Source organism: Passer domesticus, chromosome 5, assembly GCF_036417665.1.
Source record: "Passer domesticus isolate bPasDom1 chromosome 5, bPasDom1.hap1, whole genome shotgun sequence".
Lineage (NCBI taxonomy): Eukaryota > Metazoa > Chordata > Aves > Passeriformes > Passeridae > Passer > Passer domesticus.
In genome coordinates, this window is record NC_087478.1 from 2,925,378 (window position 1) to 2,938,219 (window position 12,842).

At 44.3% G+C, this 12,842-nt stretch overlaps 1 protein-coding gene across 3 annotated transcripts in view; it reads right to left on the bottom strand.

Moving 5' to 3' along the window:
• The window catches only part of SFMBT2 (Scm like with four mbt domains 2), a 108,082-nt gene that overhangs the window by 76,637 nt on the left and 18,603 nt on the right, over positions 1 to 12,842 (bottom strand). For all 3 annotated transcript variants that reach the window (XM_064421713.1, XM_064421712.1, XM_064421714.1), the window contains exon 4: positions 10,218 to 10,458. In XM_064421713.1, the coding sequence (XP_064277783.1) occupies positions 10,218 to 10,458 (241 nt within the window). The remainder of the gene's footprint in view (positions 1 to 10,217; positions 10,459 to 12,842) is intronic.

Below are 12,842 nucleotides of genomic sequence, written 5' to 3' on the forward strand. Positions count from 1 at the left end.
GAAATAATTTTCATCTTGACACTTAAATGTATTGGGAGGAGGATTCTGCTTTTTCACTCAGTGGATGGAAGAACTTTTTTGCAAGAATTGTCAACGGGAATTTTTTTGCTGAAATGATCTCAAAGGTACCACCCAAAAATCTACCCTGTTCTACTTGCTAGAGAAGGAGGAAATCTCTACTGGCAGAAAAGTCTGGTGTCTGCTCACAACGTTTTCCTGCAGTATTTCCTTAGAAATGCAGCGTCTCATTCAGTCTCTGCCTCAAGCTGCAATTACTCCTCTCCTGCCCTATCTCTGTTCCTCCAGCACAACCTGCACTAAACATCAGGCTCAAAACCAATGGTTTGGTCACGGTGGAGGCTGCAGACTGTGATCAGAATCATGAGCAACAGAAGGCAAAGCCATGGGGTCTCAACTGCTCACCTCAAGTGCTCCAAGCATCCTGAACAGAGCCTGAGTCCCACTGAAATGAGCTTTCCTTGCAGGAGGTCAGGAGCTGCTGCAGAAATTGGTTCTGCCAACATTTTGGGCTGGGTAAATCAGTTGTTGCAGCTCAGCATCACTTGCAAGGAGTTTTGCTGCATCAGGATTTGCTGAAGTTTAATGCTTTTGCTGTGCAACGGGCTTGAGCCTTGATCTATAAATACAGAATCTCACACACTGCCTAATAACACTACCAAAAAAAATGGAACTCAGATCTGTGTGGGGTTGGACAAGCAAAACTCCCTCAGTTTCTAACACACCCTCTCTTCTAATAGAAAGCCCTGCTCATACGTAGCAGAAGCCTCATGGGGCCAGACTCCATCCACACAGGAGGGATAAATTTCAGTTCCCAAAGTTGGCCACTACAAAATCAACTGGTTCCACAGGAGAAGAAAAAAAAAAGGGGGAAGAAAAAAGAAAGAAAAAAAAGTACTTTTGCACCTTTTCATGGCAAAAGCAGCTAAGAAAAGCTTCATTCCATGCAACACCAACCCCACCATTCCAAGCAAGCTGTGGGGTTGAGAGGATCCCCAGCTCATGCTGATGCCTTCCCAAAGTTAACTCCATTCCTCCAATCACCCTTGCTTTTATCTCCCTACTTGCCCCATTTGCTTTTCACTTGCTGGTCCAGCTGTGAAAACATCAACTGGCTTCAGTCCTGCTGTTCCCAAGGAGAAATCACATCCCCAAGGATTTTTTAGAAATTATTGCAAAAGACATGGAACACAGAGCTAACACATACCCTGATTTCCTCCTGGCCATTTGTCATGACTGCCAACCATAGAGAAACTTCACCAGCACACCCAGCCCTGCCAAGAGCCTGAGCTTGAAGAGAATTTCCATCTCCCTTCATAAATCTCTGATATCCAGTGCAGAAATGTCCAAGCCTCTCTGGCCATAGGAAGCCAGACTCCAGAGCACTTTGGGCTAGTCTAGTCCTTCAAGCAGCAGCAAACTGGGCGCTGAAGGCTTCCAAAACCCAAAAAAATCCTATCTGCTTACAATCAGAAATGACCAACATGCTCAAGTGATTTTCCTGCTGGATAATGACCTCAGCTGCAGTCCTGAAACACCTCCAGCTGTGATGGCAGAGGATGGATGGCTCCTCAGGTTTTAGGAAAAGGAGAAAGTCAGGAGCTCTCTGCCTTGAAAACCCAGATGCACCATAAGGGCAGGATGAAATGAATCAGTCTCTGATATTCAAGCATCTTCCAAACAGCGGAACAGGTACCAGGAGAAAACAAACAGAACAGAGTACAGTGCTGTGTACAGAAATGAACTAATATCAAGCTTGACTGAAAAAGTTGATTAAATTAGTTTAATTTAAAAGCCCAAACAAACCCTGAAGGAGGTTCTTTGTTTATTGCTTTTTACCAACAGCACACTTTACAGAAGAAGCACCATGTGGGCATGAAATATTCATTCATTAAATCTTTCATAAAGCTCCACACTATTGGTTTCACTCAGGATATATTTATAACTTGTCAAAGTCCCCGAAAATCACTGCTTTTCCTTCTCCCCCCGCTCCAGACTGTTTATAAAAGGATTAGGCTTTCAGTTTTCATTGCAATACCCCTGATCCTCAGCTTTGCTGTTGCTTGTACACAAGGTGCTGCTTCTTTAATCATAACAGGATTCATCATTCAGCCTTCCCTGCACCACCCAAAAGGGACCCTTAAAATGCTGCAAACCATCCAGCTGCTGTGGCAATGGCAGCATCACTCCTTTATGGGGGAAGGCAGCAGCATGTGGAGATAAAAGTCAGAACAGAGTCCACCCAAGTGAGGGAGAAGCAGGCAGAGAGTGGATTCATTGCAGCAGGGCCATGTCTGAGTCACTGGCTTTCAAACCTCATCCACTGGAGAACCACTTCTTGAACCCTTCCTTGGCTGCCAGCCAAGCTCCAGATTAAACCCCTGCTCCAAGCTGGGTTAATAACACACTAGAGTAAACAGTGCTGCATTATCCTCAGTGTTAGCTGTAAAACTAAGTCATATTTTTTTACAAGGTTTGCTGACTACACGGCTCAGTCCAGTACAGGAACAAGGACAGGCTATAGCTATACATGAAAAGTATTTCCATTTAGAAATTTGCAAAAATCCAGGATTTGCATTAGGGGACAACTGCATCAGTGAAACTGTCAACCCTCTAAGGACTTGGACTGATATCTAATCTAGGTGTAGGCCAAATCTGATTTTTCCAAATTATCCTCAGTAATACTCTGTTCTGTAGAAGATGTCCCTGCCCATGGCAGGGCTTAGAATGAGATGATCAGCAAGATCCCATCCAATCCAAACCATTTTTGGGTTCTGTGATAAAAAAGCACCCAAATACAGATGCTGAACAGGCACTTGAGGTGCACTGCAGGTTCCTGAGCAGTTCTGGTGCCCACAGACACTGCACACATCCCTGCCTCACTGGACCACAGGCTGCCTGGTCAGGCCTGCACCTTCTTCCCTTCCTCCATTTGTTTGTGAGCATAAATAAATATAAATACAGTATAAGCAGATGTTGTTGTCACTGGAAACTAGGCTTGCTGGGCATGTTTCTGCTGAAACGGCTTCTTACTGGAAAATTAGGTTTTGATAAAAGTGTGTTTCTTTTCTTGCTTTTAATAAACAGAGCCTACTTCATGTGCAAGCTCTGGGCTTTCTTTTTTCCACTGGAAAACTAAACAATCTTGCACGGTTTCAGTTCTTCACATGCCTGATCCTCAGCAAGGCCTGGGTTCCCCAGGCACAAGAGCATCTCATGGGTATGGAGGAGAAGAATCTCAAGATGAATGCACAAGGAGAGGCCAAAACCCTATGAGAAAAAGTCTAAACCAGGCAAAAGCTCAAGGTGGGACCAGCACCCATTTTTGGGGTGCTGAGTCTGCTGCAACTCAACTCAAAGACAGTTTTTTGGGTGTTTAAACCCACAGACAGCCACCCTGATGTTTCTGAGTGGAAAAATGCTGAGTTTTTCCTGAAGGAAAATGCTGGTGAGTACAGAGGCTTTGAATTTATGGTTTCATGAAGGAGAGAAAGGAACTTTTCTAAGCCAGTTCCACCAGATACTCAAGAGGAGCAAGAAGAGTGACCGCAGCTGATGAGACTTGGCCTCAGGGAAAACTTTCCCCTCAGCAGAGAGCTGAGAGTGCCCCAAGGTACCACAGGGACCCTGCAGAGCCAAGGCTGGGAGTCTTGTCCACATTCCTAAAGAACACTTCTACTGCACTCCCAAAACACTCCAAACAAAAAGACCTGTGCTGAACCAAACACTTTTCCCCCCTCAATTTTCTCCATCAAGAGCCACAGCAGTGCACACTGCACATTTCCCACTCAGGACATGATTTTTCTGTCTGAGTTTCACAACTGAAATATCAGGATAAATAATTTACTCCCCATTCCACCTAATAAACCTGCCAGCATCTCATCCCTGCAAGGTCCTTTGCAGTTATGCCTCTGGACTTGAAAAATTATATTAAAAGGATAATCAAACCAAGAAGATGTTTACCTCAAGCCCAGGAGACCTGGAGATGATCAAAACCCTCTGCATTTGATAAAGTCTACAACTCAAACTTCTCACAAAGCCTGACTCATGGCCAGGCTGTGCAACATTTACACAGTAGCTCAACAATTAATTATATTCCCAAAAGACACGTGGGGGGCTGTTATGCTCAGTTTACCCCAAAAGGGCCTCACTTGGCCATACTAAGTCTTTTGAAAGTAACTAAATGTGCTTGCCAGTAGCACATGAAAAAGATTTACAGTTTCACACAACACTGAAAAGAGCATTTTCCCTATCAAGACAACATTATCCTGATGCCACTCAAGCCATGAGCTTGAAATTTTCCCATCCCAGGTTGAGGGATCTGAATCATGCCAAGGAAGGGAAGGAAAAAGTACTGAGGGTGCTGTAATGAAAATACGCTTTTCTCAGGAGTAAGTCTGCAAGGGGCTACGAGGGGCTGGGAAGAAATGCCAAGCTATGACATGCTCCAATGAATTCCAGCTCCTGGAAACTCCCAAGATACATCAGAGTCAACTGACCTGACTCCTACTACAGCAAATTTCAGGCAAACCCAGCATTTTTACCTCCTCTCCTCCTCTCTGCCGTCATCAGGAGAGCTTAGGGAGAAAAAAAAATCTATTTTTTTTATGTGCTCGTTAAGTATGATCTGCTAAATGTTCTATGCCAATGCATAAAGCTGCCTACTATGCTAATAGAATATTTAATTGACATTTATTTGCTGACTAGTTATTTATGCTAACGTCATCCCTGCATAATTAATAGTCTGCTAAAGTCGACTTGAAAAGCACACATAAAACACTGTACTAAGAGTCATTTGCAGCATTTAAAATAAAGAAATCCTGCCATCTATTTACATTAGGTTAGTCTAAACTCATTTCTGATGGAATAATAGGATAAAGATCGGGCAGAGATTTTAAGAAACAGCCCTGTATACTGCTTTAGAAACATCCACAGGCTTTGACAGTGCAACCTGCCAAAGAAGATTTCCGAGTTTCATTTTACTTGGCTCGAGGGCCCAGTTCTTAGCTGATGTAAAACAGCATAAGCTCAGTGAATGCCTACTTATTTTCTCCAGCCTCAAGCTCTTAGGAAGCAATATTTCAGGTGAAAGAGCTAAACCAGGGCCAGATCTGCTCTCCATACCAGTAAAAAAGCAAAAGGAGAAGTCCAGTCCACCCTGCCCATCTGATCCCTCTACCTGCAAGTACAGTTTAATTTTTACTTCCTCTGGGATGAGATCACCAGGGGGATGATGACTTCATTTAAAAAAAAAACAAAAAACCCCAACTATATCCATGACTGTATTGTCTGAAAGGGAATCTCTGAACACCCTCATCCATTGTCAGAAACATTATCTCACATCTCTGTGTCCTTCTTTTGAGCACCCACAGACAAGCTTTGCATTCAGCAAGGGAGAATTCTGATAATTCAATAATGATGCCAAAAGCCAAGGGTATGGGCCACATCACCACCACCCTGAGCTGTGACCCCAAAAAAAGCCTTCTGTGTGCCTTGGAGTGACATCAAATCCACACCTGCAACACAGCAGACCATCTTCTGGCCATTCAAAATCATCCTGCTGTAAACTTCAACAAGGCAAACCAGATTCAGTTCTCTCCTTCTTTACACTGCTGACCTCAAAGAGCAGGATTTTGCCCTGTGACAGATTCACATGATAATTTATAAAACCAACCAAACAAAAAAAGCAGTAAGTTGCCATTTGAAGGTAACCCAATATACCGTGGCACAAACTTTATCTCCCTTTTCAACCACATCCTGCCCAGAATCTGACCCAGTTCTTGGAACCACAATGACATTTCCCTCCTTTGGCCTACATCTGGGATAGGAGTTAATCTCACCTAACAGCCACACAAAACCTGTCTCAAATACTGACCAAATGATGGTGTTTGCCTTCACAGAAAGCCTGGGCAGGCAAAATGCTTTAAGTCTACCCATCTTAATGGTAGATTTGATGATTAAACTTTATCAAGCTCAGCACCATGAAAGAAGAGGTTATTTCAACCCAGGATCAGACTTCTGAACTTTAATCCTGCTTGTACTGATGCAACAGGGAAGTAAAAGCTGCTTTCCTACACAAAATCACAGTGGAATTGATCTTCTTGGTCACCAAGCCCAGGTACAGCCAGTGTTCAGAGGTTTCCCCATTTGCACCAGCCCACCAAAAAACCAAAATACAGACCTGGTTCTCTCCCTGCTGTGTTTCTTTCCATCTCCACAGACTCGAGCTCACAGATATGCCCTGTTTGAATTTCCATCTGTCAATAGCATCAAAGCAGAGCCACTGCTGCAGTTCCAAGTGTACAAAACAATCCCGTCATCCGGTGTCTTTAGCTCATTCCAGGATGCATTACAACAGTGCCAGGAGAGCCTGGGCTCTGTCAGCTCAGCTGGAAATCTGCAATCTGTACAAAAACCCCCGAGTGTCAATCACAGGACGTCCCTGCTCTTTCACAATGCATAATTTAGCTACTACACTTGTCAGGTTCCCCACGCCGCTCCTGCACCCGATGGTGTCCAGGAACTCAACTGTCACCAACAGAGGAAAACAGCACATGGAAAAGAACAGGCTAAAGGACACCTCTTGTCCTCTCACTAGTCAGCAAAGTTTAGTTAGGCTTAAATTTCTAATGTTCAGTGGGTAAAAGGGATGAAGGATGCTCAGTCCAAGGGATGAAGGATGGCAACAAACTGCACTTAGAAGAGGAAGGGTGTTTGGGGATAAATGCTATCCCTGTTTCCATACAGGCTGATACAATGGGGAAATTTTAAGTAACTGATGGAAAATCTGCCTTACATCCCACCCCTACAGTGCAGGAAACAAAGCCCCCACACCACCACAGCCATGTCACTGCCAGTGAACTCTGAAGCAGGCTGCCCTTCCTCATATGAATTACAAGTGCTGAAGGGCCTTGTCAGGAAGGATGAAAATTTCACACTCAGCTACATCAGGCTGTAGTTACCCACTGCTTACACCACAGTTAATATGCAATAAAGAAGAAATCTCTGTCCCAGGACGTGACATTAGAGCTGATCAGTGCCAAAGCTACAGACCATAAGGACAGCTTCACACTTGCCTCAGCTAGTTCATGAATAAACATCCAATTCATTCAAATGAGTTCTATATTAACTAATTTAAATAATTTTCATTTTGCTTTGAATGGTAAACAGATCTATTCTGCCAGGATAGTTGAGTTTGCAATTCAAATTACACACCGATTTGTAATGAGAAAAATATAATTAATGGCAAAGCTTGAAGTAACTACAATTTTACTCCTTTGATTTCCTGTGAAGCAGGGGGTTGGAGCGTGAAGCTAACAGGCACACGTGCACTCACACCATCCTGCCATAAACCAAGACATTTTATTGCCACCTCAGGTATTCCTGGTCTGGTGACTGCACCATCACGTCACAGGAGGACAGAACATGACTTGACATTTTACTCACAGGCCACAGGCCCCATGATGCAACTAATATCACCCCATAAATAACAGAGCAGCAGCCTGCAAATGAATCAACTTCCTTCGATTTGGATCATAAACTACAATTATTTGGCAGCCGCCTCTTAAAAGCTCTGTGTGTGCTGGACTTTAAATCAAGTTCTATTGATCTGCTGAACTGAACCAGCCCATTTTGTTGCATCTCTCTCCCATCTAATGAAATTCTCTGTCCCATCACTCCACCATTCCTGTCTGGCACCACATTTACGAGATGAGCAGCGATCAGTCCAACCTGACTCGTGAGCAGAAACAAAGCACTGTCCCAGTGCTGTCATTCTGGCTGTTAAACAAGTCCATTTGGGCAACTCTGCTTTTTAACCAAAGCCTTCAGCTCCTGATTAAAATCACAACCTAATGACAACCAGCCCCGGCCATGCTGTTTGATTGCATGGTGTAGCCAACAGATGCAGTCACTGTAATCAAGATTACAGTGCAGAACTGATGCCTTCAGAACCAGGTCCGTGCAATTTAAAGCTGGTTTTTTTTCCCCCCAAAAGTCTGACAACAAAATACAGAGGTTTAAAAAAATCTCCACAGAGAACATCACTTTCTCTTTTACCAGTGCACAGGTCCAATGATTCTTTAAGTCCTGAAGGCTCAGATCCTCTTGAGTATTTTAGATGCCTCACTCCAAAATATGAGCCAAGCTCTTAAATGCTTAAATCTCTTTTGGAATAACAACCCATGCATTTAATTTCTTCTTTTTGAAAATCATACTGTGACATCTTCAACAAAGTTTATTCACTGAAAATGGGAGTGGGAGTGAGAAAATAAACAAAAAAAACCACCCCAAACTAACAGGGCAGTTGCCCTGGTGTCCAGTTACATCACCCACCAGAGAAAAAGGGATGTAGGTCACACTGCACACTTGCAGTCACTCAAGCAAGGCAATTCACACAGAGTGGCCACGACCCAAAGGGCAAATTCCACCAGATCCGTGCAAAGCAGTACCCTCAGGTTATAAGGGAATTGTTATTTTCTATTATGACATTCAGTAAATTCTCTTACCCCCCTGACCCTCACATTTGAGATTTAGTCTGTAGCACTGTACACCTTTCTGGTAGTGCTGATTGTAATCCACATAATAAAATGCAGTTTAAGAGGCCAATAAAATAAAATACCTCACCCCTCTCACATCAGCTTGATTTACTGGTACTAAGCCAAGAGATTTGTCAGACATATTTATCTTCAGGCTTTTTTTTTTCCTTCTTTTTTTAAGCAATCAATCTTGTGTTTATTCAAAACACACAGACCAGAACAAAAAGACAAGTTTAGCTCACAGTTGGGCATATGCAAGGCAGGAATGTCAGCTTTGATTCAAAGACTCTGTCTACAGCTCACTTCAGGAGGAAGTCAGGGAACACTTACTCCAGGAGAATTCCCACGTGGCACACAACTGGCACATGCACTGTTTCCAATGGCCACACAGCAAAAAGGGAAAGAGTTACTTCAGCAGCAGAGCCTTTAAATGAGACTTTCCTTAAATGTATGCACAAGCTGGAGGCTGAATATTCATCTCTTCTTCCCTTGATCCAGAATAAATGGGATATATGGCAGGAATACTTAGCAGCAACACTGACAATATGCTTCTGCCTGGAGCAATGTAGTAGCAAGGATACACCACAGCTGCTCTGTTGATGCACATAGCCTATATATACATATATTTTTATATTCTTATACACTGGGGATCAAACTGTATTATTAACAAACTGCTCCACATGGGCCACTCAGGAACCTACAACACTTCCATTCAGCTTTTGTGCACCTAAGAGCTGCCAATCAGGACGTGCCCTAATCAATAATGACCAAATTCTGCTGTCTTTAATCACGTGGATCTACCATTGGAATTAAGAGCTGACAGAGTCTGGCAATGGAAGGTTTTAAACTTTCAGGGCAAAACTCTTTTGAATGCAAAGTCAGCTTCTGGTTACAGCCAAGCTGATCTTGCTTATTTTAGTTTGTTCTCACTCTTGAATTTCACCCCTCCTTTCTACAAGAACAGGACAGTTTTCTCCCCAAAGTGAAAATCACAGCATTACAGTTCAGCAGTAAAAAGACATCTCCCTATGGAAGTGCCTTCTGTCACCAACTAGGACAAAAACTTCTTTGCTGGAGGCTGACTGGCAAACTGAATCCTGTGGGGACAGGACCCTGCCCACATCACCCAACACCAGCTGAGGACCTGGAGTACCCATCCCACGTTGCATTCACATTCCCTGAAAAATCCCTTTGCCCAAGATTCTTCTCCTGGGAAGCTGAGAAGCCTCAGAGAAAAAGGGAAACAATTATTATGTCATTTGATTATCCTGTGTTTTGCTCGTCTGGAATGCATTTGGAGATTGTTTACCCACAGGTGATAGTTTCATGGGATTCTGGGCGTGAGTTGTTTTGACTCATGGGGCAATCCGTGCCAAGATGTGTCAGGACTCTGGAGAGAGTCACAAGTTTTCATTATTATGTTTTAGCATTGAGTAAGTGTTTTTTCTGTATTCTTCAGTATAGTTTAGTACAGTATTCTTTAATATAATACAGTATCATAAAATAATAAACTAGCCTTCTGAGAACATGGAGTCAGATTCATCATTCCTTGCTTCATCGGGGCACCCTGCAAACACAACAACCCCAGACCAACCAGAAACCTGGAGATGACCCCACAGCCCAGCACCAGCGCAGGACCCCAACGAAGCAGGCAGAACTCACCATCTGGAGGCATCAGGACCTTGTTGTTCTGCGTGCACCAGCCCACGGGGTGCAGGTCTGCTGTCATCACGTCACACCAGAAGTCAGCCCTGCGGTCGTCGCCGTAGCCGCAGTAGCGCAGCAGCAGCAGCTGCCCACACGTGGTGATGATGGTAGCCACCCAGTACGTGTCTGGGTTGCTCTTGTTGGCCACTTCCAGTTTCATCCCGGGCTGGAAACTGCTCTGAAGGCTGATTTCAACCTTGTAAAATGAGAAAGGGATGGTGTTACTTTTTCTGCTGAGTAGGGAGACCCCTCTCCCCACTTCCCTGGAAATGCTGCTCTTTGTCACTGCCATATTTTCTGGAAAAATCCCTTTGCCAGGATTTCTTCTCCTGGGAAGATGAGAAGCCTCAGAGAAAAATGTAAACAATAATTATCTGATTTGCTTCTCCAGTGTTGGCTGCTGTGGAATCTGGTAGGTGATCATTTCACTTGTTGCATGTGAATTGTTTTTACTTATTGGCCAATTACGGGCCCCCTGTGTTGGGACTCTGGAAGAAGTCACAAGTTTTCATTATCATTCTTTGTAGCCTTCTGTCTGTATCTTCTCTCTATTCTTTAGTATAGTTTAGTATAGCATTCTTTAATAATATAGTAAAATAATAAATTAGCCTTCTAAGAACATGGAGTCAGATTCAATCACTCCTCTTTCATCCTGGGGACCCTGAAAATACCACAGCTCTTAAAGAGCAGCCCTGGGATAGGAGGGCTGATTGTGCTTCTTAATCCAACCACCTCCTTCTCCATCTGTCTGGGCAGTTCCATTCCTACTTCACTGGCCCATCATGCAAGTCCCAGAGGCTCTGAAGTGCAGGAGTGGTACTTCAGGTGTACTGCATCCAAGAGAGGACTGGCACTCATCTTCAATCCCTAAATGTCACTAATGCCTTGGGCACAGTCAGCATAACTCAAATGAAGTTTCATTTCCCAGGCAAATCACAGGACACAGAAAGGCAGCTATGGAGCACCTATAGGAGTTAAACCCAACTACAATAATTGGTCACATAACAACACTGCTTGACAAGCATCAAGGGCTGAATGCTGCACCAGGCAGACCAAGGGGAGAATTTCCACTGCACCCATCCTCAGCAGCTCAAGCTTCAATCAATTCCCCTATGGAAAATGAGGTTATGACCTGTCACTGAAAGAAGTGAATTGTCTGGGCCACTGTCCTGACATGTGATGGAGATGTCACTTCCACTTAGCAGTGACAGGGCACCTTCAACTTGCCATAGAACACTGGAGATGCCAGTGCATCTCTTCTGGGACACTGCTGGCACTGCTGATGAACACCAGGGCCTGCTGTAGCACAACCTGTGTTCCAAGGACAGTGGGATGCCTCTAGCTGCTGCTGATAAAGAAGAGGTGGATGCCAGGGCACTGGTCAGGTGCCAGCCTCCACAAAACCATCCAAAATGTAACCTGTCATTCCTCAGGAGATATTTAAGGACAGGTTGTCACAGGTTTCTTAGAACCTTATCAGCTACTGAATCCAGAGGGAATATAACTCTAGGTAAGCCTGTCTCTGATAGATTTCCAATTGAAATGGCAGTTTTAAATTACTCTTTTATTTACAAAGACAAATATAACATGGTGTACTTGCTCAGCTGAGGATTTCACAGATGTGGGGGTGCCAAGCTGCTGAGAAAACACTCCTCTGGTCCATCAGCAGTAATCCCTCCCTCATCCAGCTCCAGCTCCTGACCCCAAGGGCTGCCCAGCCAAACCCATTCATCATCTGCACTCCATGTGCCTTTCCTGGTGTGGGCACTTCCAGCAGAATCAGTGCCCAGAGAACAATTGAGAGGGGCCTTTGGACATGGTCTAACACTGAGGTGGTCTGAGACATGCACTGCTTTACTCAGTGCTTAACCAGGATTCAGTGATGCTCAGAGTCCTCACAAATAATCCAGGGTACAGAGTGGCCCGTGTCCCAGTACAAATGGGATCTCCTGGCCTCCTCCCAGTACAGACTGGCAGCTGCAGCTCCAAACACCTGAGCCTGATGCCTGCAGACATTGATTCATCTGCTGGTTTTCTCCCTGTGCTCACCATAGCACCAATGAGGTACTCTGGAAGCCAACAGACTTGTGACTGGAAATCACATCAAGAGGAGAAGGAGACACAGGTAATACAATCTCCTCTAACAGCTTTCAGCTTTTTTTTTAGCCAGATTTTTCAAGGATCAAGTTTCAGATTGTGAAGCAGCCACCAAGGGCTGTTCCCAGCACCAACGTGTCCCACACTGACACTCCCAGGATTGAGGTGCTGTGAGACACTGCAGCCAGCAGCATCAGCAGGGTGATCTGGGCATCTCCTCACAAATGAAGACATCCTTAAGGATGTGCTCACGAAGCACTAAACTTTCTACTTGGAGCCTGGAGCAGAAATCTGGGACAAGAAGCCGTCTCCAAGCAGCTGCTGGATCAAAAATAAACTCCACAATAAGCACTGCCCTGCAAATCTCCAGTTTAGAGAATTATGGTCCTTCATCCTGCAATACTCTGGGTTAACTGTTGCTAAAATGAAAGCAAAACAGGGAGTGCAGGACTCTCCTGGCTTTTCAGACTAGATAAAAGAGAG